Raw genomic sequence first — 22,680 nt, 5'->3', positions numbered from 1 at the left:
TGTTATTAAATCATCATATATCAATATTTTTTTCTGCTTTTTTTTCATAAATCACTTAAACAACTTCTAACCTAATCAAAACTACCAAACATTCAATCATTTTCAGGATTTTAACCCTTTAAATGCCAGTTTATGTATTTGAAGTATTTCATTTTTTATTACAAAAAACACAAAAAATGATTTTTTTTTTCCATATAATGAATAATATCTAGATGGGGCTTTGGTGGGGATTAGAGGCTTGGATATGTCGAAGATAAGCAAAAAAATAAATTTGATTGCATTAGTATTTTTTACATAGTTCCAGATACTCCCTTTGGACACCTTCGAGGCAAAAATGTACATGTCCAAAAAACTGTTATTAAATCATCATATATCAATATTTTTTTCTGCTTTTTTTTCATAAATCACTTTAACAACTTCTAACTTGCTCTAAACTACCAAACATTCAATATTATTTTAGGATTTTAACCCTTTAAATTAACCCCGTTTAATTCTTTAAAGCAATTACAGTTTTTTCCAACTGCTTACACACAAAATCTTTTCATGTCACACGATTTTTGAAACCTCACTCAACGTGCAAAACTACACAGCAAATTTCCAAAACCATAAGCTATTTCTCAGCCTTTCACTCAGCTTTCAATTGCATAAAACACTTTTTTCAAAACATTACACACAATTCTCTACCTAAGACACAAAAATCTAACAGTAAGTGACTTGCTATCCATTTCTAAACACAACCAATCAAAATGCTACACTTATTTACCAGGGCACACACACACACTGCTCACATTTACAAACACATTATGTCATAAATGAACACTTACCAATCATTGCTTTAGTATAAGCCTATACATAGGTCAAAGGTCAGATTACATGTTTTGAACAATGGATGCCAACAATAGACAGAGAGTAAGAGGAGTAGGAGGAAGGGGCTAACAACGAGGAGGAGGAGGAGGGAAGAAGAATAAGAATGAGAGTCATCTCTGATGAGATCAGGGAGAGAAGCCCATCTTGAGTAGCTTTACAGTGGCATCCATACTGCATGCAACTATCTAATGAATATTTCAGCATTACAACTCAATCAGACTTTGTTTTGCACAAAGTGCATACAATTCTGTCCCCCCCCCCACACACACACACACACACCCCCGCCCCGACACACAAGCACGGACAAACACTCACAACACACACATGCACACCCACAAACACACTTGGCTCCATAATATAACTGGCAAAAGTAAGGTGTGCTTTTTTCACCACTAAAATTATCATTGTTTGTTTACAGATTTTCACAAACTCTCTCTCATGTATACATGCATGCACACACACACACACACACACACACACACACACACACACACACAAATATACACATATACACAGACACACACACACATACACACATATACACACACACGCACGCACGTGCGCACACACACACACACACACACACACACACACACACACACACACACACAGAGCTCCATAATGTAACTATAATTTCATGCATCGGCCTACAAGGGCAAAATGGTTGAATCTAGTGAAATACTGTAAAAATGTCAAATATGACTAGTTTTCTTCCAAATGAAATGCTGACATTACAGAATGCATGGTTTTATACTGTAAAGGCAGTAAGATCAAAACATGTGGTTATAATGGAAGTCAATGGGGCCATTTTTACCTCGAAGGTGTCCAGAGGGAGTATCTGGAATTACATAAAAAATGCTAATGCAATCAAATCAGTTTTGTTGCTTATCTTTGACATATCCAAGCCTCTTATCACCACCAAGAGCCCATCTACATATTATTCATTATATGGGAAAAAAAAATCATTTTTTGTGTTTTTTTTTATAAATAATGACATACTTCAAATACATAAACTGGCATTTAAAGGGTTAAAATCTTGAAAATGATTGAATGTTTGGTGGTTTTGATTAGGTTAGAAGTTGTTTAAGTGATTCATGAAAAAAAGCAGAAAAAAATATTGATATATGATGATTTAATACAGTTTTTTCCGATTGACTTACCTTCCGAAACGACAGTGGGCACAACTGGAGTCACATGTGCAAAACTCAAACTACAGTCTGCACTACCAACAGTCACCTGAGCTAAAGAGTTCACATCACCTGCAAATCAGGCTCAGTGCAGCCAAACATTATAAACAATCCTCACTGAGATAACACACACTGTCACTCAGAACACACTGAGGGTAAAAACACTAGTGTCAAACACCAATACAGAAATTACAAACTTTTTCATCTTTACAGTTTGAACAATTTGAGTGACTTGACACTACTCAATGGTTTATTTAAGGAAAAAATATAGATTGTATAGCATACCAATTTTTACATTAGGTAAAAAAAGAAGGAATGAAAATCAGCAGTTTTCTTCAATAAAGTATTTTGTCTCTAGTAATTTATGGAATTACTGGGGAAAAAAAACTAAAGGTACATACGTAACAGTACCAAAGAATAGTGTGACTAATCCTGCCTCGCTCCAGCATCATGTGGCAGGTTTTCTTCATCACATTGGATGTCTGCATCATCTCTAAATAAAAATGAATGTGGTGTTTCTATTGCTTTCACCGCCATTACTTTCTGAAAAACAGTAAGAGCACAGTTTTACTATTGTAAAGATATAGTGTTTTTCACTTTTTTTTATAGCTGTGTACATAACCTCAGAAATCTTACCTGGACATGTTGGTATCTTTGCTTTTTTACCTGTTTCTCTCAAACGGTACAGTGTATAATTGTTTCATCCTTATTTGGTTTTTGTATACAAAAAAAGGCTTTCTGAGCTTTCTCTATATAAATACCATATATGTTCACTAACTAGTCTAAAATAAGACACCTACTTAGGCTTTCAGCTAAAATTGCAATCAGCAGTGTTTGATAGGCACCAGACTGAAATCTATTCTGTTTTGAATGTGTGGTTAACAGTTTTGACAGCAGTGTGTTAGCATTTGAACAAAGTGCTGTAAATCTACAGTGTTGTGCACGTTGTGGTTAAAGTGTGTAGAGTTTTGAAAACTGTGTTCAAGCAATGAAAAACGAACTAGAGTTTGGTCTACATGAACTGCTGCTGTGCAGACTGTAGTTAGCATTTTGCACATGTGACTCCAGTTGTGCCCACTGCCGTTTAGCAATCGAAAAAAACTGTAACAGTTTTTGTGTGCGTAGACATTTTTGCCTCGAAGGTGTCCAGAGGGTACAAAATGAATCATTTAAGTATAAAAGACATGTAAGAGTAAAAAACACTGGATTTAAAAAATGTGACTGAAAAGAAGGATTCCTACAAAATTTCATGCCATAAGAAGTAACACAGCAAAAATGATCACAAAATGAAAAAAAAAACTTGAGAAAAATGTACAGAAATGACCGAAGAGGGCATGAGGGCTAGGTAAAGAGTGACATTAACAATAATGACTAACTGCTTAATAATGGTTGTGGTGTCTGAGATAAATAGGTAGGCTACTGATTCCTCTGTTGTTGCTGTAGTAAAATGACCTGAATTTGGCGCCCTGCCCCATGCCTCTTCATTACAACTGCTGCTGCGTCACACTCTCACTCACACACATGCTTCTGATGGTAAGGAATGAAGCAGTGCTAATTACTGGTTAGCACTCGCAGCTTTCATCTGCATGTCTGGGCTAAGCGTGTTTGCTCGGTTTCATACCAGAGGAATTAACACCGCTGATGTTTGGATTTGTCACACAGTTGCTGCGACCGGTGATAAGCTTTCGGGTGGATTTAATAGGACAGCAAAGGATAGAGTCGTTTAATACCTACTTGAGGCCTTTGGTTTTGAAAGAAAAGAGGGAAATTCCCAAACCATGGACACGATGGCCTGTCTTCTGTTAAAAAAAAGTTGCTTGATCATAAATTCTACTATCAAATTAGTGAAAAAAAACATTTCTGATGTAAACCTAGACTCTCTTGTGTGCATGCAGAATGGCATTCTGGGGAAAAGTTGATTTGAAAAGTAGATTCTAATTGATGAACCCACCAAATGGGATGTTTTGTCTAGGCTGAATAAATGTCTGTGTGCCTCTGTGTTTGGGTCTTTATTCTTTGCCTGTCATCCCAGCGCCTGAAGGATCATGTTGGGATTGCAGAAAGCTGAGGAATGCTAACGGTTGCGGTTTGCGTGGAGGAAAAATAACATTGATTATGTGCGGCTGGATGGACAGAATGGTTGCCATTGAGCGTGGTGAGTGTGTGGACAGATAGGGGATTGTGTTACTACGGCAGGGCGCTGGCCTCGGGCTCTAGGCTTTGCGGCATGCAGTGTGAGTGTTTACATAGCCAGGATACTGGGCCTTAGGGGTGGGGCTACAGCTGTCAATCAAATGAAAAAGCACCAAGGTACACAGCTCGTTCAGGGGTCAGATAGGTGCAGAGGTTCTGATGGATAGTTGTGAAAGAGCGTGTGTCTGTATGTCTCCTCACTATATGAGTCAGTGTAATATAGTTTGGACATACAGTTTAAAACACCAGTGATTGTGACATGGCTAACAATTGAATAGTACTTACATTTCCATCTGGTATTGTAGTCAGGCCCACTAGCGTTCCATCCGTCACAGGCTAATGTGTCAGAGCAAAGCTAATCCCTGTGTAATGACTTGTAAAGAGTGTATATTGGAACATGCCAAGGTAGGGTAAACAGTTTAGAAATGAGTGCCTCTCCCTGGCTTTATCAGGTGATTATCGTTGCCATGTCTGCCTTCCTACCTACTGCCCTGGCACGGGCTTCAGTCACCACGCCAATAAAGCACTCACACAGACACAATCTGATTGAAACAGAGAGAGTGATCTAGTAAAAGAAAATTCAAGGGGTGAGGTTGAGAAACTGGCATGGTGCCTGGTTTCATTACCTCTCTCGCTCTAACTAACCTGTTTATTTCTGCACAGGGAGCGAATTGATGCCACTGTCAGGTCAAGTCAATGAGTTTCAGCTTGTGTTTCAGCAGCTAAATAGTTTTCTGTCTGTTTTTCTTGTTTCCCTTTTTGTGTCTGCTGTCTGGTGGCTGCAGGTTGACCCTGGGCAAGCCCTTAGGTGAAGGCTGCTTCGGCCAAGTTGTAATGGCAGAGGCCCTGGGCATCGATAAGGACAAAGCCAAGGAGGCTGTAACTGTTGCTGTCAAGATGCTGAAAGGTAAGTGATAGTCTCCTGCCCTGCACAGTCACAGTGGGGTTGTAATGGTAAACGTCTGACTTAAATCAGACCACTGGGATAAGACGTACACTGCTTCATTATGTCTTGTGGGCAACCTGAGTGCATTTTATAGGTGATCTATGCTCCAGTAAGGGTTCAGCAAAGGTGCAAGGCGGAGCCTGAGGCTTTCGTTATTATTCGTTATTGGTGGTTGCTGAGTGACGGCTAGGGGGAGGCGGGTTGTTCAGGTAAGGGTTAGGGGCGGTCAATTACCTGACCCCAGAGCAGCAGCTGGCTGGAGCTCAGTCAGCACCTACACAAAGAGGCAAGTCACACTAGCATATGATTAATGAAAGCAGCAGTAGGGGGCTCAGGGTTGGTTTGGGGTTAGGAGTGGGGGGTGGTTAGATTAGGTAAAGCAGCAGGCTATTGGATCAACAATGGGAATCTGCTGTTTAGAATGACTCCAGGTAAGGTAATGGTGCAGAGGAATGCAGGCAATGCCATTCTGACTGACTGGATACCTCTACTGGCTCAATCAGTCCCATGAAAACAGAGCCTGTGCAGCAGATAATGAATCCAGATTGAACGTCTTTAATTCCTCCTCCTCCCTCCCCCTGGCACTGAAAGGATGCCTCTGTAGTCTGTGTGAGGAGCTTCCCTCGCTGCAGTAACTTAAGCCCACATTGTCTGTCAGCCGCACTTAATCAGAAGCACCTACAAAACAAGGTGTTGTCTCACAGGGCAGCTACTGAGTCAAAGGGTTAAAGGGGTATGTTTGTTTTGCTGAGTTTTCCCTGACAATCGACAATCCAACTTCTTCTGTTCTTAGATGACGCCACTGAGAAAGACCTGTCTGACCTGGTGTCAGAGATGGAAATGATGAAGATGATTGGCAAACATAAGAACATCATTAATCTTTTGGGTGCCTGTACACAAGACGGTGAGTAGGACAGGACACAACATGTCACATCATTAGGAAAGGAATAAACATACTTAGAATATTGTATCATTTGTTGATGCAGTATTCAGTGATCAGCCTTGTTAACTTTGTGTATAATGTACTAAAGGTATCTGCACACAGTCATAACATGTTTCATCACACCACATCATACATGTAGTGTAGGAAAAGGTGGCGGTAGAAGCCATTTGTATGTCATGTTGGATTTTAATTGGATGTGAAGATTGGATAAAGCTGAGCACTCTAAAAGCGTTTTTTCTTCTGTCAAATCAGTGGAGCCATGATTGTGGGGAAATTGAAAAGATGTAATATTTTTTTCACACCTAAGCACACATTTTCAATTCCTGCAGAAAATGATGGTGGATTAAATTTGAGTTTTAGAAATGTACATACATTCTGGGATGCAGCACTGGACAAGTCTGGCCATTTAGAAGGTGTTTTCCATACAGACTTCCTTGTGTTTTGGAACAGAATCCAGCATCAAATTTAAAGTCTTAACCTTCAAACCGAAGGTTCCTCTTTCCTTATGTACTGTATTCCATTAAATAATCTCTCTGAATTTTAGTCAGTGCCACTTTCTCTCAAAGGGAATCATTTATGGCCATGTTCAAGAGGTAATGTGGGTCTTTTCTCTCCGCTGCAGGCCCTCTCTATGTCATAGTGGAGTACGCCTCCAAAGGCAACCTCAGGGAGTACCTCCGAGCCCGCCGGCCGCCTGGCATGGAGTACTCCTATGACATCGCCCGTGTCTCAGACGAACAGCTTACTTTCAAAGATCTGGTCTCCTGCACTTATCAGGTGGCACGGGGCATGGAGTATCTAGCGTCACAGAAGGTAAGGACACACACACACACACACACACACACACACACACACAAAATGTCCTGTTCTCACATCAGTCTCCTGCTGGGGGCCTTGACAGATCACTGTGCCAGTACACAGCATTTGATGTGCTGTATCCGGGAAGGTTTTACGTAGGAAAGCGTGCTTGTGCGTCACTGTGGGAATATTGTCTCCTAAAAACACTTCTCTGACCCCCTGCCCAATCCCTGCATTGTCTCTCATACCATGACAAAAGCCCCTCTGTGGAGAAGAACTGCGAGGTTTTCACAATGGGGTATGGCCATGTTGGCCAAACGCAGCCTCACGCTCCCTCTCACTGTTGGAATGTGACAGAGCTTACTGTCTCTCTCACGCACATACACACACACACATACTTGCACATTCGTGCTGATGTACAGAAACGACTTGGACCATGTATGTGCTAAAGTATGTGAGGAATCCTTACTTATCCAGACATGCTCACGTTGGTGCAGTCATTGTGGCGTCATGTTATGCAGTCAAGTGCTACCTCTGAGCAGTAGATTTCTGGATGATTACATGCACCGCAAACATCTTAACACCATTCCAAATTAAGTATATACCGGTTTGAAATTTGATTTATTTTCGGCATGAGGTAACTGTCTTATTCTTCTCTTCCCCTCACTTTTTCCACTCTGACCTCCCTCCTTTTCCCTTCTTCTTTTCTCCCTCCCCTCTCATTTCTAACTCTCTCCATCCCAGTGTATACACAGAGACCTGGCAGCCAGGAACGTCCTGGTCACAGAAAGCAACTTCATGAAGATCGCTGACTTCGGCCTGGCCAGGGACGTCCATAACATCGACTACTATAAAAAAACGACCAATGTGAGTCCTCAACCTGCGCGGCACACATTGAGGGAGTGGAATTTTTTTGAGAGCCGCAGTGCGAGATCAGTCCACTCGTCCCTCTCTTTTTTCTAATTCCCTTCCCTTCCCTCATCTTTCTATTCCACTCTTTCCCTCGGCTGGTGTCTTGGCAGAAGCTGCAGGTTCCCAGGCAAGCCTGTGAATGTAGTGCTTCTGGAGACTCTGCCTTGTTTATCCCTCAGTCTCTTGTTCCTTTAGTTCCAAAGACACTTATACAATTAGCCAGAAAGAGAGACAAAGTGAGAGGGGAGCGGCTTAAACATAATTGACATTTCCATAGTGGCCCAGTGGTCTTTTCTTTCCCACCACAGAGCAGCATTGCCTGCACATCCTCATTTAGTATGCATGGATGGCTTTTCATCGCATGCACAATCGTGCTGAGAACTAGCTGACAACAACAACAAAAACAATATGCAATGAGGTTGATGGCAATGATGATTAGGACAGTGACAGCACGACAATGATGAGCACTTAACGACAAACTAATCTAGACAGAGCCATCATTGTAGAGACACATTTGTTTTATTTTTTCTTCAATATGATTGGTGCGGAACATTTTTACAGTGGCCTTATTATTGTTTGATATCCGTCATATTATCCTGTTAAAATGTATTGTAGGTGCACACAAAGAGTCTTTATGTAATAACGGAACGCCTACAATATAATTTTTTTACAGACATATATTATGTGTTTCTTACCATTTTCCTTGCATATTACTGATGTTGTTTGTAGTAAGCTTGCCCCCATTAGTATTTAAGGATGCTGAAAAATCTGTTTTATAAGGATTTATTTAGGTGTTCTCCCTCCATTTAATAATTCAGAGTGTCTGATGAGATTATTCTTGCCATTAGCCTGCCACACAGATATTGACCAAGGCCGCCTTGTCAGCTATGCTTAGCAGAACAGTGTTTTAATGGCACGAGGAGATAATCTCCCCCCTTCATCTGTGACCCTGTTTATCAGCTCTATAGCTTTAACAATGTAAACGTTCCTCTGGGAAATCCTCCTCCCAGACAGTCGCTCTAGTGCCTTATTCCCCAGGCTGCTTTCACATATCGGCCTTTTTCAGAAGTAATGAGATCTCCCAGCAGTGAATGAATTCAAACATGCTTATCAGGCCAAAAATTAAGGGTTGCGTGTAGATTTAGTTTGACCTCTTACCTGTTTGTGTCCCCCAGGGTCGCCTCCCGGTAAAATGGATGGCTCCAGAGGCGCTGTTTGACCGGGTCTACACACACCAGAGTGATGTGTAAGTATATGACAAACTGTGTCCCACAACCACAATTACATGATAAAAAAAAAGAAATCCATTCACACACATCAATGATGCAATTAAACCTTGTCATACAGTAAAACACACAATCACCGCTGTTTTTAAGATTTAATTTGAAGCCAAGCTGTTTGCTTGTAGCCTGCAGTCAGATTCAGAGATTTGTTTTTCAGGGAGCGGGTGAGGTGTTTTGGTACAGCGCTGGTGATTGTTAGGTGGGGGGTGGCTGCCTATAAGGGGCCAGCACTGGCCAGTCTGTGGCAAAAGTGAGGATTTCACGCTAGACTTGTAGCCAATGCCGTGTTACTAATCTGACCGGCTTCAAAGGGCCCTGGAACAAGCCCATGGCCCACCAGCGCCTCCTCCCCCACCGACTCACCCCTTGCTCCTCCGGCTCTGCTCGGCTCGGAAGCCTCCCCTCCTTTTGGGCCTCCACACATGTCTAAACGCAACAATACCGCAGCCCTCCAGTGCGGGCCTCATCCTCCTACACCCTCCTCCTTTAACCCCCTGCCATCCCCCTCTTCACTCTCCTCTTCTCATTCAGTAACACTTTGAACATGTGGCTCATCGTTTTGGAGCCGTTCCATGATCAAAATAATCCCCCCCCCCTCCTCCTTTCACCGTTCTTATTTTTATTCATCTGGTATGTGAATTCCTGACCCGTCTCTGTCTCTCTCTCTCTCTCTCTCTCTCTCTCTCTCTCTCTCTCTCTCTTTTTTTTTAAGTTCAAGAGTACTCATTCTAAAAACAGAACAAAGGAAGAGCGTCCCTCTCTTTTTCGTGTTTGAGTCTTATGCGTTCTGACAACGTTGTTTGAAGTTTCTGCTCCAGACACTGGCGGCAGAAAGTGTATGTGGCAATTAGATAAATGCCTCACATGCTGACCCCTGGGAAAGGAGATTTTGTGTGTGTGTGTATGAGTCATACACCAGTAGCACACTAAACATAGCGCTCATGCAGTTAAGCACTTGGATAGAGGATCCCTCCACTGTCCGTGTGTGTGTGTGTGTGTGTAAATAAAATGTGTATATACACATTATGCCCTTCATGTTCCATGGCGCAGCACCAATCAATAACCTGGGGGAGTACAGGGGGCTAAATGTGGGGGTGCAGGCATGAAGTGGCTACTGTAGCCCTTTCTCTAAGCTCACTGCTAATTATGTTTCATCACTCACTTTTAGTAATTGGCTTTTTCACATAGCGCATGAAGGGAGAACGAAGATGAGGAGAGGCGTTGGGGAGGTGGAGGGCAGTGGGCTCACACTCAAACATCACCAGAAGCGTAGGGCGATCCATACATGACATCAGATTAAATGAATACATGAATTCCAATGAAACTCGCCACTTGCTGTTTTGACAAATGGGCCCAGGGGACTCAGCTCTGGCTGGCTTAGGTAGAGTTGTGGTTCAAGCTCAGAAAGATGATATCATTGGTGGAGGCAAACTGTGGGCGGCCTGATCATTTAGTTCTAGTTCTTATACAACGTTTCAGAGTCTTGAATCTTCATATTTGGATGAGATCCACTGAAGTATGTACATGTATTGACTGGTTTTCTGACATTTGTATTCATGTTGCTTTCAGTCGATACTGAAAACGTACAACCTAACTGCTTGAGATATGAATGTAATGAGATTTGAATGCGACTCCAGAATATGAACCATTCTAATAGAGTCCCTTTGATACCGATCGGTACTTTATGCAGTTGGCTGGAATACATTATTGCACACTATAAGGCCGGATGCTAGGTCAGCTAAAGTGACCCGAAGCATGTTGGTTTGTTTATTTGGTGAGTCAAGGTTGGTTGCAGGTGGACTGCAACACAGCAACAGATTGACAAGCACTGAGAGACGGTTACAAAGTAGCACAGAAAGGGGATGAGTGTGTCAACAAGTGGAGAGATACAACACAGTGATAGAGGAGAGAACAAACCCAGGGCTGGTTGTGTAAACAGATGGAGGAGCTGATTAACGCCCCAACCTGCCTGTCCATGCCTTTTTGCCTGGTTGGACCACTAACATGGCCTGTGGCTGCCCAATGCGTACGCACAGATTAGCGTTTGTAAGCGTGTCTGAATGTTATAATACAGCCTTTGTGTTGACATGAATCAAGCATGCTGTCAGTGCAAGAATGATTCATTTGAGACACTGTGGATCCACACTCCACACATACAGTGTGACGGAAATCAGCGGCGTGGAATCACTGATATTTAACGAGTAAAGATGAGGAAGTAGTTAATAGTTAATATTCACTAGCCATCTCTGGGCCTCTCCCTCCTCTTTTGTCTGCCGTGGGTGGTCCACTGTTTGTTTTGGTGTGGTGTGACTGGACAATGCCACCCTGTGTGACTGGCACAAAAGCCATCATTGAGATCAGCGCCAGAGTGGCACTGGGAGCGAGTTCGCGCCACAAGCCACCGGATGGCAGAAAGAGGGCATTGACACCACTGCGGTCACACTGTTGAAGTTGTTTCCAAACTTTATCCAAGTAACACTATGTAAATTATCTGTAGGTTAAAAGAAAGTGACACTTAATGGGCCTAATGTTATTTAAAATATATATCTGTGTTTGTTTGTTTTTTGTCTTACCAGCTGGTCATTTGGGGTGCTGATGTGGGAGATCTTCACCCTAGGGGGCTCCCCCTACCCTGGCATCCCTGTTGAAGAGCTCTTCAAGTTGCTCAAAGAGGGACATCGCATGGACAAGCCTGGCAACTGCACCAACGAGCTGTAAGAGTCTTAGTTTTGCTTTTTTTTCCTTCCAAATTTATTTACATCCACCCTAACCACACCGTCTCCCAAATACACACTAGCTCTTACACCCGACTCTTAATGCCATCCCAGTCTTTATCAGATCCATGACTCCGGGGCTCTGTGTCCACTCTGTCGGGCTTTTGCACAGCTGTGACTGGCTGCTATCAGTGTCCTCATTCACAATTACTCCTTTGCAGTCAGCGGACAATGGCACAGCTCTGCTAGGGTGCCACACTGAGAGGGTTGATAGTGAACATAGCAGAGATAGACATAATGGCAGTGCATGACACACACAAAAATGCTAAACACTGTGAGGCATGTTTGTGATCAGCAGCAGGCCATCAGAAGTGTCTCTGTTATGGATGGCAGACCAAAATAAGTTTCGAAATGAGATGGTGTCAGAGAACACCTGCTGTTTTGATTTATTCCTCGACATGGAGACCTGAGTCCAGAGGCATAAATCATTCAGCTGGCACATTTTGAAACTTCAATACAAGGTAGATGAGGAGTGGCACAGCTTGAGTTTAGACTAAATATAGGCTAAATAATGCCTGCAACACTTCCATGAATTACTCTTGTTCTATCTCCCTTAATCCACTCTTCTCTCTGAGTAAACAGGTACTATTTTTTTTCTCTCTCAGGTACATGATGATGAAAGACTGCTGGCATGCCATCTCATCCCACAGACCTACCTTCAAGCAGCTAGTAGAGGATCTGGATCGCATCCTCACCCTCAACACCAACGAGGTGAGTGCAGCTCTGCTTTTTCTTTCCACATATTCTTATTCCATAAATGTTGCTGAAAGCTTTAGGAGCATTAGCAGCCACGTTGCTGACACAAGGCCTAAATGGTGAACGAAAAAATGGCCGGATGATTTGATCCAGGCCCAACATGGCCGCTACGGCCCAGTGAAGATGCCCAATCATCACATTCATGCCTCGCTCCCTCCAATGGCCTGCATTTCTTTCCATTCCCCTTCCTGTCTTACGTGATATCCGAGTGCCGACCTGAAAAGAGGCCGCCGATGGAAAGCTGTCAAGACTTGTCTGCTCTTGGAGCTGGAACTTCATGAAAAATGCCAAAAAAAGCCCAATTTTAAGTTTGAACTTTTGAAATGTAATAAAGCGCCTTTTTCTTGCCTTTTTTCCCCCTCCTCCTTTCCCTCTGCCCCAAACCGCTGGCAGATGTGGAGGTCTTTAGTAATGTGAGCCTTCTCGTGTTGAGCTGGGAAAATGGAAGCCAGCACTCATTTTCTAGAAAACCCCAAGAACTCTTCCTCCTCACAACTAGTCCCAATAACAGCCATGAAAGACAAGCAGGAGGGGCAAAAAGACCAAAACAACTTCCCAACACTGGGCCGAGGCAAAATTAATAACAGGGTTTCTTGGGGTTTACATTTTCCTTCATCTTCATTTCTTTTTGGGGAGGGGGAGGGGTTGAGCATTGTGTGCCAGTTTCTTGATTTGTTTTTCGAGCCATTTTACAGTGTTTATATTGGGTGTTTCAGATGTCCGATTAGTTTGGACTGAACTAATGTGAAGGGATGCTGTAAAGGCTGGAATTACACATCTTTGCCCCAGTTCTCTGGTCTAAACGTGTCCTCTTTTCCCCAACATCCCAACCACATTAAACCATTTTGTAGTGGACCAAAACCGCAACTAGGCCGACCCTGCTATCTTCAAGCTCCGCTGGATCAGCCAGCAGTCCAACATTCAATTTACTACGTATTATTCCTGCAAATATTTTCATACAGTATCCAGTTTAAGATGATCTTTTCTGTTCTGTTTCATAAATCCTCCCAGGGTGATTTGGTATAGTTTAGATAAATATTACAATGAAGGTAATACTCTTCTTCTCCACCTCTCTCCCCCTCCTCTGGAAAACCCCCTTGTCTTGTTGACCGGATTTCAGCACTATATTTATGTTCTCCTGTTTGCTCTAGTTCTAGTGTTTTTCCCCTTTGTAACATATGAGCATGTGTCTGAGTGTAAATTATCTCACCTAACTCTCTTTTCCCTGTGTCTGTATCTACAGGAGTATCTGGACCTGTGTGCCCCAGCAGAGCAGTATTCCCCCAGCTTCCCCGACACTCGCAGCTCCTGCTCCTCCGGTGACGACTCTGTGTTTTCCCACGATCCCTTACCGGACGAGCCCTGCCTCCCCAAGTACCAGCACGTCAATGGAAACGTCAAAACATGAGCACCCACCCGGCCTCTCTTCCCCAGCTTGACCTGGCCCATTCTTACCCCTCGACGTAACAAAACACACGTAGCACAGGCCGAAATCCTCCTAACCTCCTGCCCCCCCCCCCATCACCCCTCTGGTTCCCAGTGGACTAATGGGCCCAGATGGGACTGGGCTGGTGGCAGCGCTGCTGTCACACACTCATACTGCCATGCACACACACTACATGAGGTCTTAAAGAAGAGGACAAGGACCCTAGAAGCAGTTTTTTTCTGACTTTTCCTTCTCCCCCTTCAGATAAACAAACAGACTCTTCAGTTTGGTTCTCATGTTTGTACCCAGATTATTATTATTATTATTATTATTTTTTTTTTTTTTTATACAATCAACTACGTTACTTGTTTGGTGATCCCATTCCAGTGGCTGACATTCCAAGACTGTAATTTGCTCCTGGAGGAATGTATGGACTGATTTGAACTTAAAAAACAAGGGACTAGAAGAGGATGACGAATAGGAAAAGGACTGAGAGACACAGCTTCAACTAACAAAACAGAGGATTAGAAGGAGAGCACATGTAGAAACTGCTCTCCTGTTTATTTTGTAATATTGATGCATTTCTTTTTCAGTTCTCTTGATAAACCTTCCCAATTATTCTGGAGAGTGAAAAATACACAGTATAATGTATAGTGCTGGGTATATTTGTAAATATATTCAAAAATGTATAAATATATATTATATATTTACAATGAATTATTTTTTGTATGGACTCTGAAATAACCCCAACCATCCCCACCCTACTTTGAATTTGAGGCAGGTATTCTAACAGGTTATGTGTCCTATATTTCTCTTCACACACACACACACACACACACACACAAACAAACTCACACATACAGACATGGAGACACACTTTAATATACACAAACACCTGTTTTACTCTCACTCAGTAACACAGTTGAGTATTGGCTTTCAGGGACTGAGGTAGCATGTTAATTTATTGACTTGTGTTTTTTTGAAATGAATCAAAAAAGTCTGTAAAAAAGAACAAAAACAATATGGCAGAGATGATTACATTAATGATGCTGATAATACATAAATAATCCATTAAATGTATGGTAATTTAAAATGATCTTTCAGCAGTAACAGAAAAGAAAGCTATTTTTAGTTTGTTTGAAAGATCCAGGTTTTGTAAGTTTTATATACAAATGTGAATATTAAGTTAAATTTAAAAAAAAACTGTACATTTTATAGTCAGCTAATCCCTTTCTTATGTAGATGTTGACGCAATTTCTATCCGGTCATTTTACTCTTTCTTAGCTTTGCTTTAGGAAACGAGATTGATTTCTGGATAATTGACAGAAAAAGATTTTGGAAATACCTACGAGCAATCCACTCCCTCACTTAGACAAAGTATAGACTCCAAATTTACTTGACAGAATTGAAAGCTGAAAAACAAAGTATTAAATCATTCAAGTGTTTTTTGTCTTTTTCTACTGGACCAACTTTAAGATGTTCTTTTGCAAGTGTTCATGCCACATTTGCGAAATAAAAGATGAAAAAAATATATTCTTGTCCTTATCTCTGATTTAGTTGGGTATTAAGTGTGAAGTTGTACATTTTTGCTGTGAATGGCAGAGATAACTGGCTTGTTTTATTTTTCTAAGTTGGAAGAATGTGTTATCATTAAACTGCACATTCCTCGGCGCTAAATAATCTTTCTTACTGTATAGGGGCAGAGATGATTAGCTGGCCCGCACAAAGTGCTCAGTGCATTTTAGAAGAAATAATTTTTCTTGTATGCTTTAAATCTTTACTTATGTGAGGAGAGGTATTTTCCACCATATCTGCAATTAATTCAGAGAAACTGGACGACTCTGGGCTCGGTAGGTGGATAGATGACAATATTTTCTATATTTCAGAAGGTTTATTCCAGACTGTTCTCATTCCCAGGTCATGTTTTGGAACATGCTCATTGGATTTGAGCTTTTTCACGGTACTGATGCACAAGGCATCTCTTTCAGGACCCAGCGTCCCTATTTGATGAGTTGGAAATCAAAACGGTTTATTTCTTCTTATAGGAGGCGTAATTTGACATAAAACTAACCTACTTTAGTTGTCCTGATAGACCAATACTTCATGCAACACTGCTAAGCTCAGCAAAAACACAGAATAAATGTGGTCAAGTTAGATACCGAATTCATGCCACTGGCCAAAGCAATTTTGTTAATGAACAGGGATCTCATCCTTACCATGATAGTGTGGCTCTGTGTCTCGATCTGTCTGACTTTGATCAGACAAAGGGTCTTTGTTAGCCTCCTGGCAGACTAATAGGTGCTCTGATTAGCTGATTGATTTCCCTTTTTTCTCTTATCAGAACAGATTTAATTCAACATAGTGGGTATTTGATTTATCTGGTTTGATGTAAGTAAATTAAAGTTAATCTATGAGCAAGTGTGATTGATAGTGGCAGCCGTAGATGTGGTCGTATGTAGTAATGGTGGTTGCTTATCGATCATGTGGTAAGAATTTTCTCACAACATAGACAAAGATAGAGCCAATAGGTCATGGCATTAGGGAAAGCTTCGGAAGCAATAGTTGCATTGATGTAATTCACATCAGTATGTATTATATAAGTATTACTGTTGCAGGTTCATGTAACAAGAGGTATAGAATGAACAAGTCTACAGTCATGCTAGCAGCTCTGCGAGGCTGCACTTAGGCAGTGGTGCTTTAAACGAAATGCTAATGTCAGCATTCTAAAATGCTCACATTAAAAATGTTAACATGCTAATGTTCAGGAGGTTGTAATGATTACCACATTCACCATCTTAGTTTAATGTGTTAGCATGGTACCATCTGTTATTTGGCACCAAAACCAAGTATATTTATGTTGTGGCTGCTGTAATATGTTTAATTTATTCTTTGTTTGTGTAAAGTAGAGTATGTTGTGTGTGGACTTTGGACCGGAAGCTGTTGAATTAGTTACTGTTGTATTGGTGTCAAGTAATTCCGTGTGAGATGGGCCACTTAGTGGCATGACACGTAAATAAAAATATCATCATCATCATCATCATCATCATCAAATCATCACATAGGGGTTGATGGGAATGTCATTAATCTTGAAGGTATTTGATCAAAAGCAAAAGTTCTGCACAAATCAAAATATCAAAGTGAGTAGTATCAAAAAAAGTATCACCAACGTTTTTTTTTTCATTTAATTTCATGTTTATTTGAATAGCGGCGGATGCTACGGCAGACATTTGTGCAACAAATCTTCAATGTACAGCATCACAGCATTCATAGCTATTGCTATTGCAATTCATCCTGTGGGGAACATGGATGCCATCTAATTTCATGCCAATCCATCCAAACAGTCAAGACATCTTAGTCAAAGTCTGTAGGAAAAGTCAGAGGTTCAACAATTTTTATTTTTTTTAGAATACATTATCAGGGAACCATGAAAGTAATGTTGTTGCAGTCTATCTAGTAAATGTTGAGATATTTTACTAGCTACGTAAGGAGTTTGACCTGCTGGTGGTGTTAGATAAAAGGTCAGGGGATCACCCCAAGTCAGTGGGGTTCATGCGCTGGGCATCATGAATGTCTGTACAATCCATCCAATAGTTGTTGAGATATTTAAGCATGGACCAAAGTGGTGGACAAACCGACAGAAAAGATACATTGAAGGTTAGAACATGCTGTGAAATAATTGTTGAGTGGAAAGTAGCAAATCATCTGGAAGTCAAACGTCTATGCACTCAAACCAGCAAAAATGAGAGCAACAATAGTTCTTGGCAAGGTGTGTATTAAGTTAAAAAAAGGAGTCCTTTAACATATTTCTTGATCCCTTCTATTACCAGGTTTGAACTTGTTCTGAATAAACATACACACAGTCAGGTCTTCCTTCAATAGACGTGTCCTCTCATGTCTCCGGAACCTGAAAAAGTACTGGAGGGAAAAGTCAGTCAGAAAACATTCCTCTTTTTCCATAGAATAAGGGGGAGAAAGCTACAGCCCTGGAGGATTGTAGGAAGACTGTAAAAAAGAGTGGCAGGATAAACCACAGCACCATACATGCTCATTAAATTGGGGGAGGGGGGGGATGGATATCTGGGGGGATATCTGCACTGGCTATTGCACACTTTCATCAGAACGACTATTGTCTATTGTGCTGTAGGCTGATGGCACACACAGGCAGGGAGCAAGGAGGGGTAAACTCCAACGCGACCAAATATAGAGAATTAGTTTGTTCCATCTTGACAAAATGCTCTCTGAGCTGCCATTGCATTTATGTTAGACAAATACACTTTATCTGATGTCAGTAATGTGATGCCATGGGCCCTAACAAAGCTAGCTCTTTTAAGAGTCTCATCATCAGTTCTGTTTACATATTGATAATGCAAATAAATAGATGGGTTACCTATGACCTCAGTCATCAGTAAGTGACAATGTAAAGGCAAACTGAATTATAACAGACAACTCTCTGTAAAGCCTTCATTTTTGGTGTTTTTACTCCAACTAAACAGAGCATATTTATAGCATGAATTTAGATTTTAAAGATTAAAATGAGCCTATGAAGGTGATTATATTGTATTGCGCAATCCATGAATCCTCTTTATACTGCACAGTTGCGTAATCGATTGATATTAACATTTAAAATGTATGATGATTGTATAGTTTTGCATAACTTTCAGGGGCCAAAATAAAAACTAATACTGTTAGTTTGCAGCACAGGTTTCCTGTCATGAATTTACTGCAATGGGAATGTATTCTGATGTTGTTTCCCCCCCTGCACAAATGCCCCAAGGACTCATGGAGCAGTGACACTTTCTTGCCCTCCTCCGATAAACAGGACCCACCACGCTCAGCCAAAGTTTTTCATTTGGAGGGGTTTTTACTCCATGGTTTCCTAATGCCCTCAAGATTAACCCAGTGACCCTCAAATATTAGCTTTGACTGACTTTAGGGGGACGGGGCAGTAGCTGGAGGACACAAAGAGAACACCTTTTCTTAACCAGAGCATTAAACCGAATGTGACAGACGAATATCAGCTCAATAAATGTTTGACAGATTTGTCAGAGGATAGAAGGACATCTGGCAGTGTGACCCACCGAGATGAATTGCTAGGGTAGCTTGACATTTTGTGGTAAAAGCAATTTTCTTTCTGATCCTTCTGTTTCTTCCTGTCCTTCCTCGTCCTCCTCTGCGTCCTTGGTCCTAGCCCTGTCCTCCCTCGCCTAGCCATCTGGTGGGGCCTGGTGTGTTTGCATAAGGCTTGGTCCTCTGGAATGTCAACATGAGGCTTTGTGTGAAGCCAGAGTAGCCCACATCAACTGGAGATAAGACCCCACCAACCCCAGGGGAAGAGGAGGGGTCAGGGCTGGTGGGCGTAGTTAGTGGGTGACTTATAGTTTAACAAAGCTGCCAAGTGATCACTATACCCACGGCTTAATCCTTAATATAACTCTCTCCCCTCACCAAACATGTAATGAATAAGTGAGGCTGTTATAAGGACACCAAAATCTAATTTCTGGGTTTAAAGACATTTGTGCCCACCCAACCTCCCACCCTACATGTTAATCTTATTATTTTATTTCCTGCATTTCAAGCAGATATTTTCTTTTTTCCATTGACCAATGGGTCAGAGTATGCATCTGTCAAGGATGCGCTCCTCAACCTACCATTTGCATTGAGAAGCAGATAATGAACGGTTCAGCACTAGGTCAGTGCTCGTGAGGGGTCTACTTGTGTTTGATTTGCAAGAAACCGTGTCTGGTTTTGGATGGAAGGATAAACAAGTCAAGTGTGTGTTTGCGTGCGGGACTGTTGTGCATGTGCGAGCGACGATGTGTGTGGTTTGTTGCCCCGTGGGATCTTCTAAACATTCACTAATGGCGCAATTGTGTCTGAGCAATTGTAATTCACAGATTCCACTTGCAGTTAGTTTATATGCTGACTTTGCTATGTCTGAAGGTCTGAGGTAACAGCTCTTGGAGCGGAATCAGTGGAAAAAAGAAGAGCTGAAGCTAAACTGTTTAGAGGAAGATAACAGGGTAGAATTGCCAGACATCAAGAACTAACATCTTTGAGCAGAGTTTAGATTGCTTTTGTTTGTCGAAGCACGGAGACAGGGGAATAATGTGTCCCATTTAATTGTGTTAAGTCAGATTTAAGTAGGTTAAATATTGCACACTCAAACTAATGTTGATCTATGCACGCATAATTTTTACGTTGCAAAATGATGTTGCACTTTAAACTGGTAAGGTTTGTTACATTGGGCTAATGTTTTACAGCTCTGGGTGTGTTCTATAAATGAGCTTAGTCATTATGTTCCCTGCCCAGTTATGCCAATCACAACAGTCACCCCATCGGTCAGCCCTATTCCCCCATGTCTTGTCTTGCAGTGATGATGTCACTGGTGACATCAAAAGCCATAAACCCTGACGCTTGCTAATGATGTCTTGCCAAGGTGTCAAACATGGGTTTTCCAATGGCAAGATTTTTTATTCTCTGCACAAACAAAATGCCTCATGTAGTAAAGATTTATTTGGGCTTATGACTGAGTGTGGGACTGAGGCAAAGTTTTTTTTTTTATACGAAACTGAGCTTAAAAGAGCAATTTAGTATTGTGCTTTCATGGAGACAGATTGAAAAAGAGGTTAAAGTTAATGCAGCCGACGTCGTTAAACTCCCAGAACACAGGCTCCCAAATTTCCTACAATGCAACTCAATAGCGTCTCTGCCTGGTAAACGCCAATGTCTTTAAATCCTCCCTACTTTGTAACACAGGCTATACATTAACAAAAATTGCAGTCTCCACAAGCCCTAAACGAGACACCCAGGTGATGTCACTTGAGTACATTTCTCAGACTTTAGAAAGCTCCCTCAAAACCAGAGAACACATTATACAGCATACATTCATTTTGACATGTTAAATTGGTGGAGTTTTCCTAAAGAATCTCTTAATTGCAGAAGTAAAGTAAAAGTTAAGTAAGAAAATGTATTTATGCCTTAAAGATAGTGGTTTATTCTGTGACACCATTTATATTCACATACAGTGGGCTTTATTTAATGATAAAAGTTATTTATTGATTGTGTTTTATCTGTTCTTCTCTCATGCTTCGCTGGCAGCTGTGTTTGCAAAGACACCTGTCCAAGCCAGAGTCACAGCAGAGAGTCTCTGCAGTTTATTTACAGTATAATGTTCTGTGGAGTTAAATGTGTCTGAAAAAAAGTACAACAAAATCGGAGGCCAAGTTTAGAGACAAACTGCACTTCTTTCCTCAGACAAGTTCAACTGAACTTGAAGTATTTTACTGACAGGAGGACAGACAGGTGGCTGTTGTTGTTGTACAAGTGCGTTGTAGACAGTAAAGAGTCTGTTGTCTCCTCTGGACTCTGTCAGGAGACAGACTGGATGGAGATATATGGCAATGTACACGCAGGACAGTTAACCACTCCAGCACTGTTACTGTCATGAGTCAAAATAGGCCCAGGCAAATAAAAAACGGTAGTAAAAAAAAAAAGGAGTGCCCATAAATTATGTTTAATTGAAATTGTGCAGGAGTGCAGTTCGTCAGAGCTATGGCTCCCAGCAGTCCACACACATGCACAGTGGTGCTGGAGCAGGAGGAGGAAGAGCAGGAAGTGGAAGAAGGCAGGTTAGGATTGATTGAAAAGGGAGGTTAGGATTGTTTTGGTCTCCAAAAGTGAAAGCAGAGGAGAGAATTGTCAAATGCATGATTCAGGGCCAAAATGGCTTCCTTAAGAGGCATTCATTTTTTTATATTTAACTTCCAGTCATTCTGAATAAGATGGATAATTTCCTGGTTACATACCATAACAAGATGTTCTCCCAACATTTCTAGGTCTAAACAAGGTTGTATATCTGAATAAAATTTCCCACCAGAATTCAGGAGTGAAGTTTATGCATACTCAGCTGCAATTGTTGGCGCCTACCTTTGTCAGGTGGACTGTTTTCAAAATCTAAGTCACAAATGATCACCATGACAATGCCATGGTGACAGACAAGGGATATAAATCGCATGGGAAATGAATCACCCCAAGACCCTCCTCCCCCATTTTCACCTGCATCACTCTTTCCAGCTAACAAGAAGTCCACTGTTTCTCTGAATGCCAACACAGCTCATTTCCCTTCGCCCCCCTCAACTCAATTTGTCAATTTCAAATATGCTTTCAACGTTTTGTTGGTTCTTTCTCTGCCTGTGTTTGCTTCTCCCTACTTTTCCCCGCTCACTCTTTTTCCCCTAGTCAATAACACACACCCCTCACCCCTCTCTGACTTGAATGGCTCAAGTGATTGTGTGCTGCTGAAAGTTTGGGGGCAGGTAAAGGGAAACTTTTCTCTCTCTTTATCATTCTGTACAGTAAGGAGGTCATTAAATAAAAGTGTGCAGTGAGTGACATGCCTCTATACCTGCCTGCCTGCAGAAACAACAAGAGCCAGCTCTGTCCTGCCCGGGCAAGAAGGGATAATTATAGCTCCTGCCTTAATCACTTACCTCAAAGCCTTTTAGGTCTACAGCTTCTTGCCTCTTTGCCTCTCTTTCTCTTTTCAGGTTTGCCGCCACCCGCCAATAGTAAAGTATTGCAACATTATGGATTGTT

General features: G+C 41.6%; 1 protein-coding gene across 3 annotated transcripts in view; it reads left to right on the top strand.

Moving 5' to 3' along the window:
• Window positions 1–15,616, top strand: part of fgfr2 (fibroblast growth factor receptor 2) — a 42,086-nt gene extending 26,470 nt beyond the window's left edge. For all 3 annotated transcript variants that reach the window (XM_028602926.1, XM_028602925.1, XM_028602924.1), the window contains 8 exons: window positions 5,033–5,154; window positions 5,987–6,097; window positions 6,759–6,949; window positions 7,679–7,801; window positions 9,022–9,092; window positions 11,706–11,843; window positions 12,509–12,614; window positions 13,903–15,616. In XM_028602926.1, coding sequence (XP_028458727.1) covers window positions 5,033–5,154; window positions 5,987–6,097; window positions 6,759–6,949; window positions 7,679–7,801; window positions 9,022–9,092; window positions 11,706–11,843; window positions 12,509–12,614; window positions 13,903–14,067 — 1,027 coding nt within the window. In that variant the 3' untranslated portion in view covers window positions 14,068–15,616. The remainder of the gene's footprint in view (window positions 1–5,032; window positions 5,155–5,986; window positions 6,098–6,758; window positions 6,950–7,678; window positions 7,802–9,021; window positions 9,093–11,705; window positions 11,844–12,508; window positions 12,615–13,902) is intronic.
• The last annotated feature ends 7,064 nt before the right edge of the window (window positions 15,617–22,680 follow it).

This window comes from Perca flavescens, chromosome 17 (assembly GCF_004354835.1).
Source record: "Perca flavescens isolate YP-PL-M2 chromosome 17, PFLA_1.0, whole genome shotgun sequence".
In the NCBI taxonomy this organism is placed as follows: Eukaryota; Metazoa; Chordata; class Actinopteri; order Perciformes; family Percidae; genus Perca; species Perca flavescens.
The sequence above is the reverse complement of the archived record's forward strand: the minus strand, read 5'-3'. Positions and strand labels throughout refer to the sequence as shown.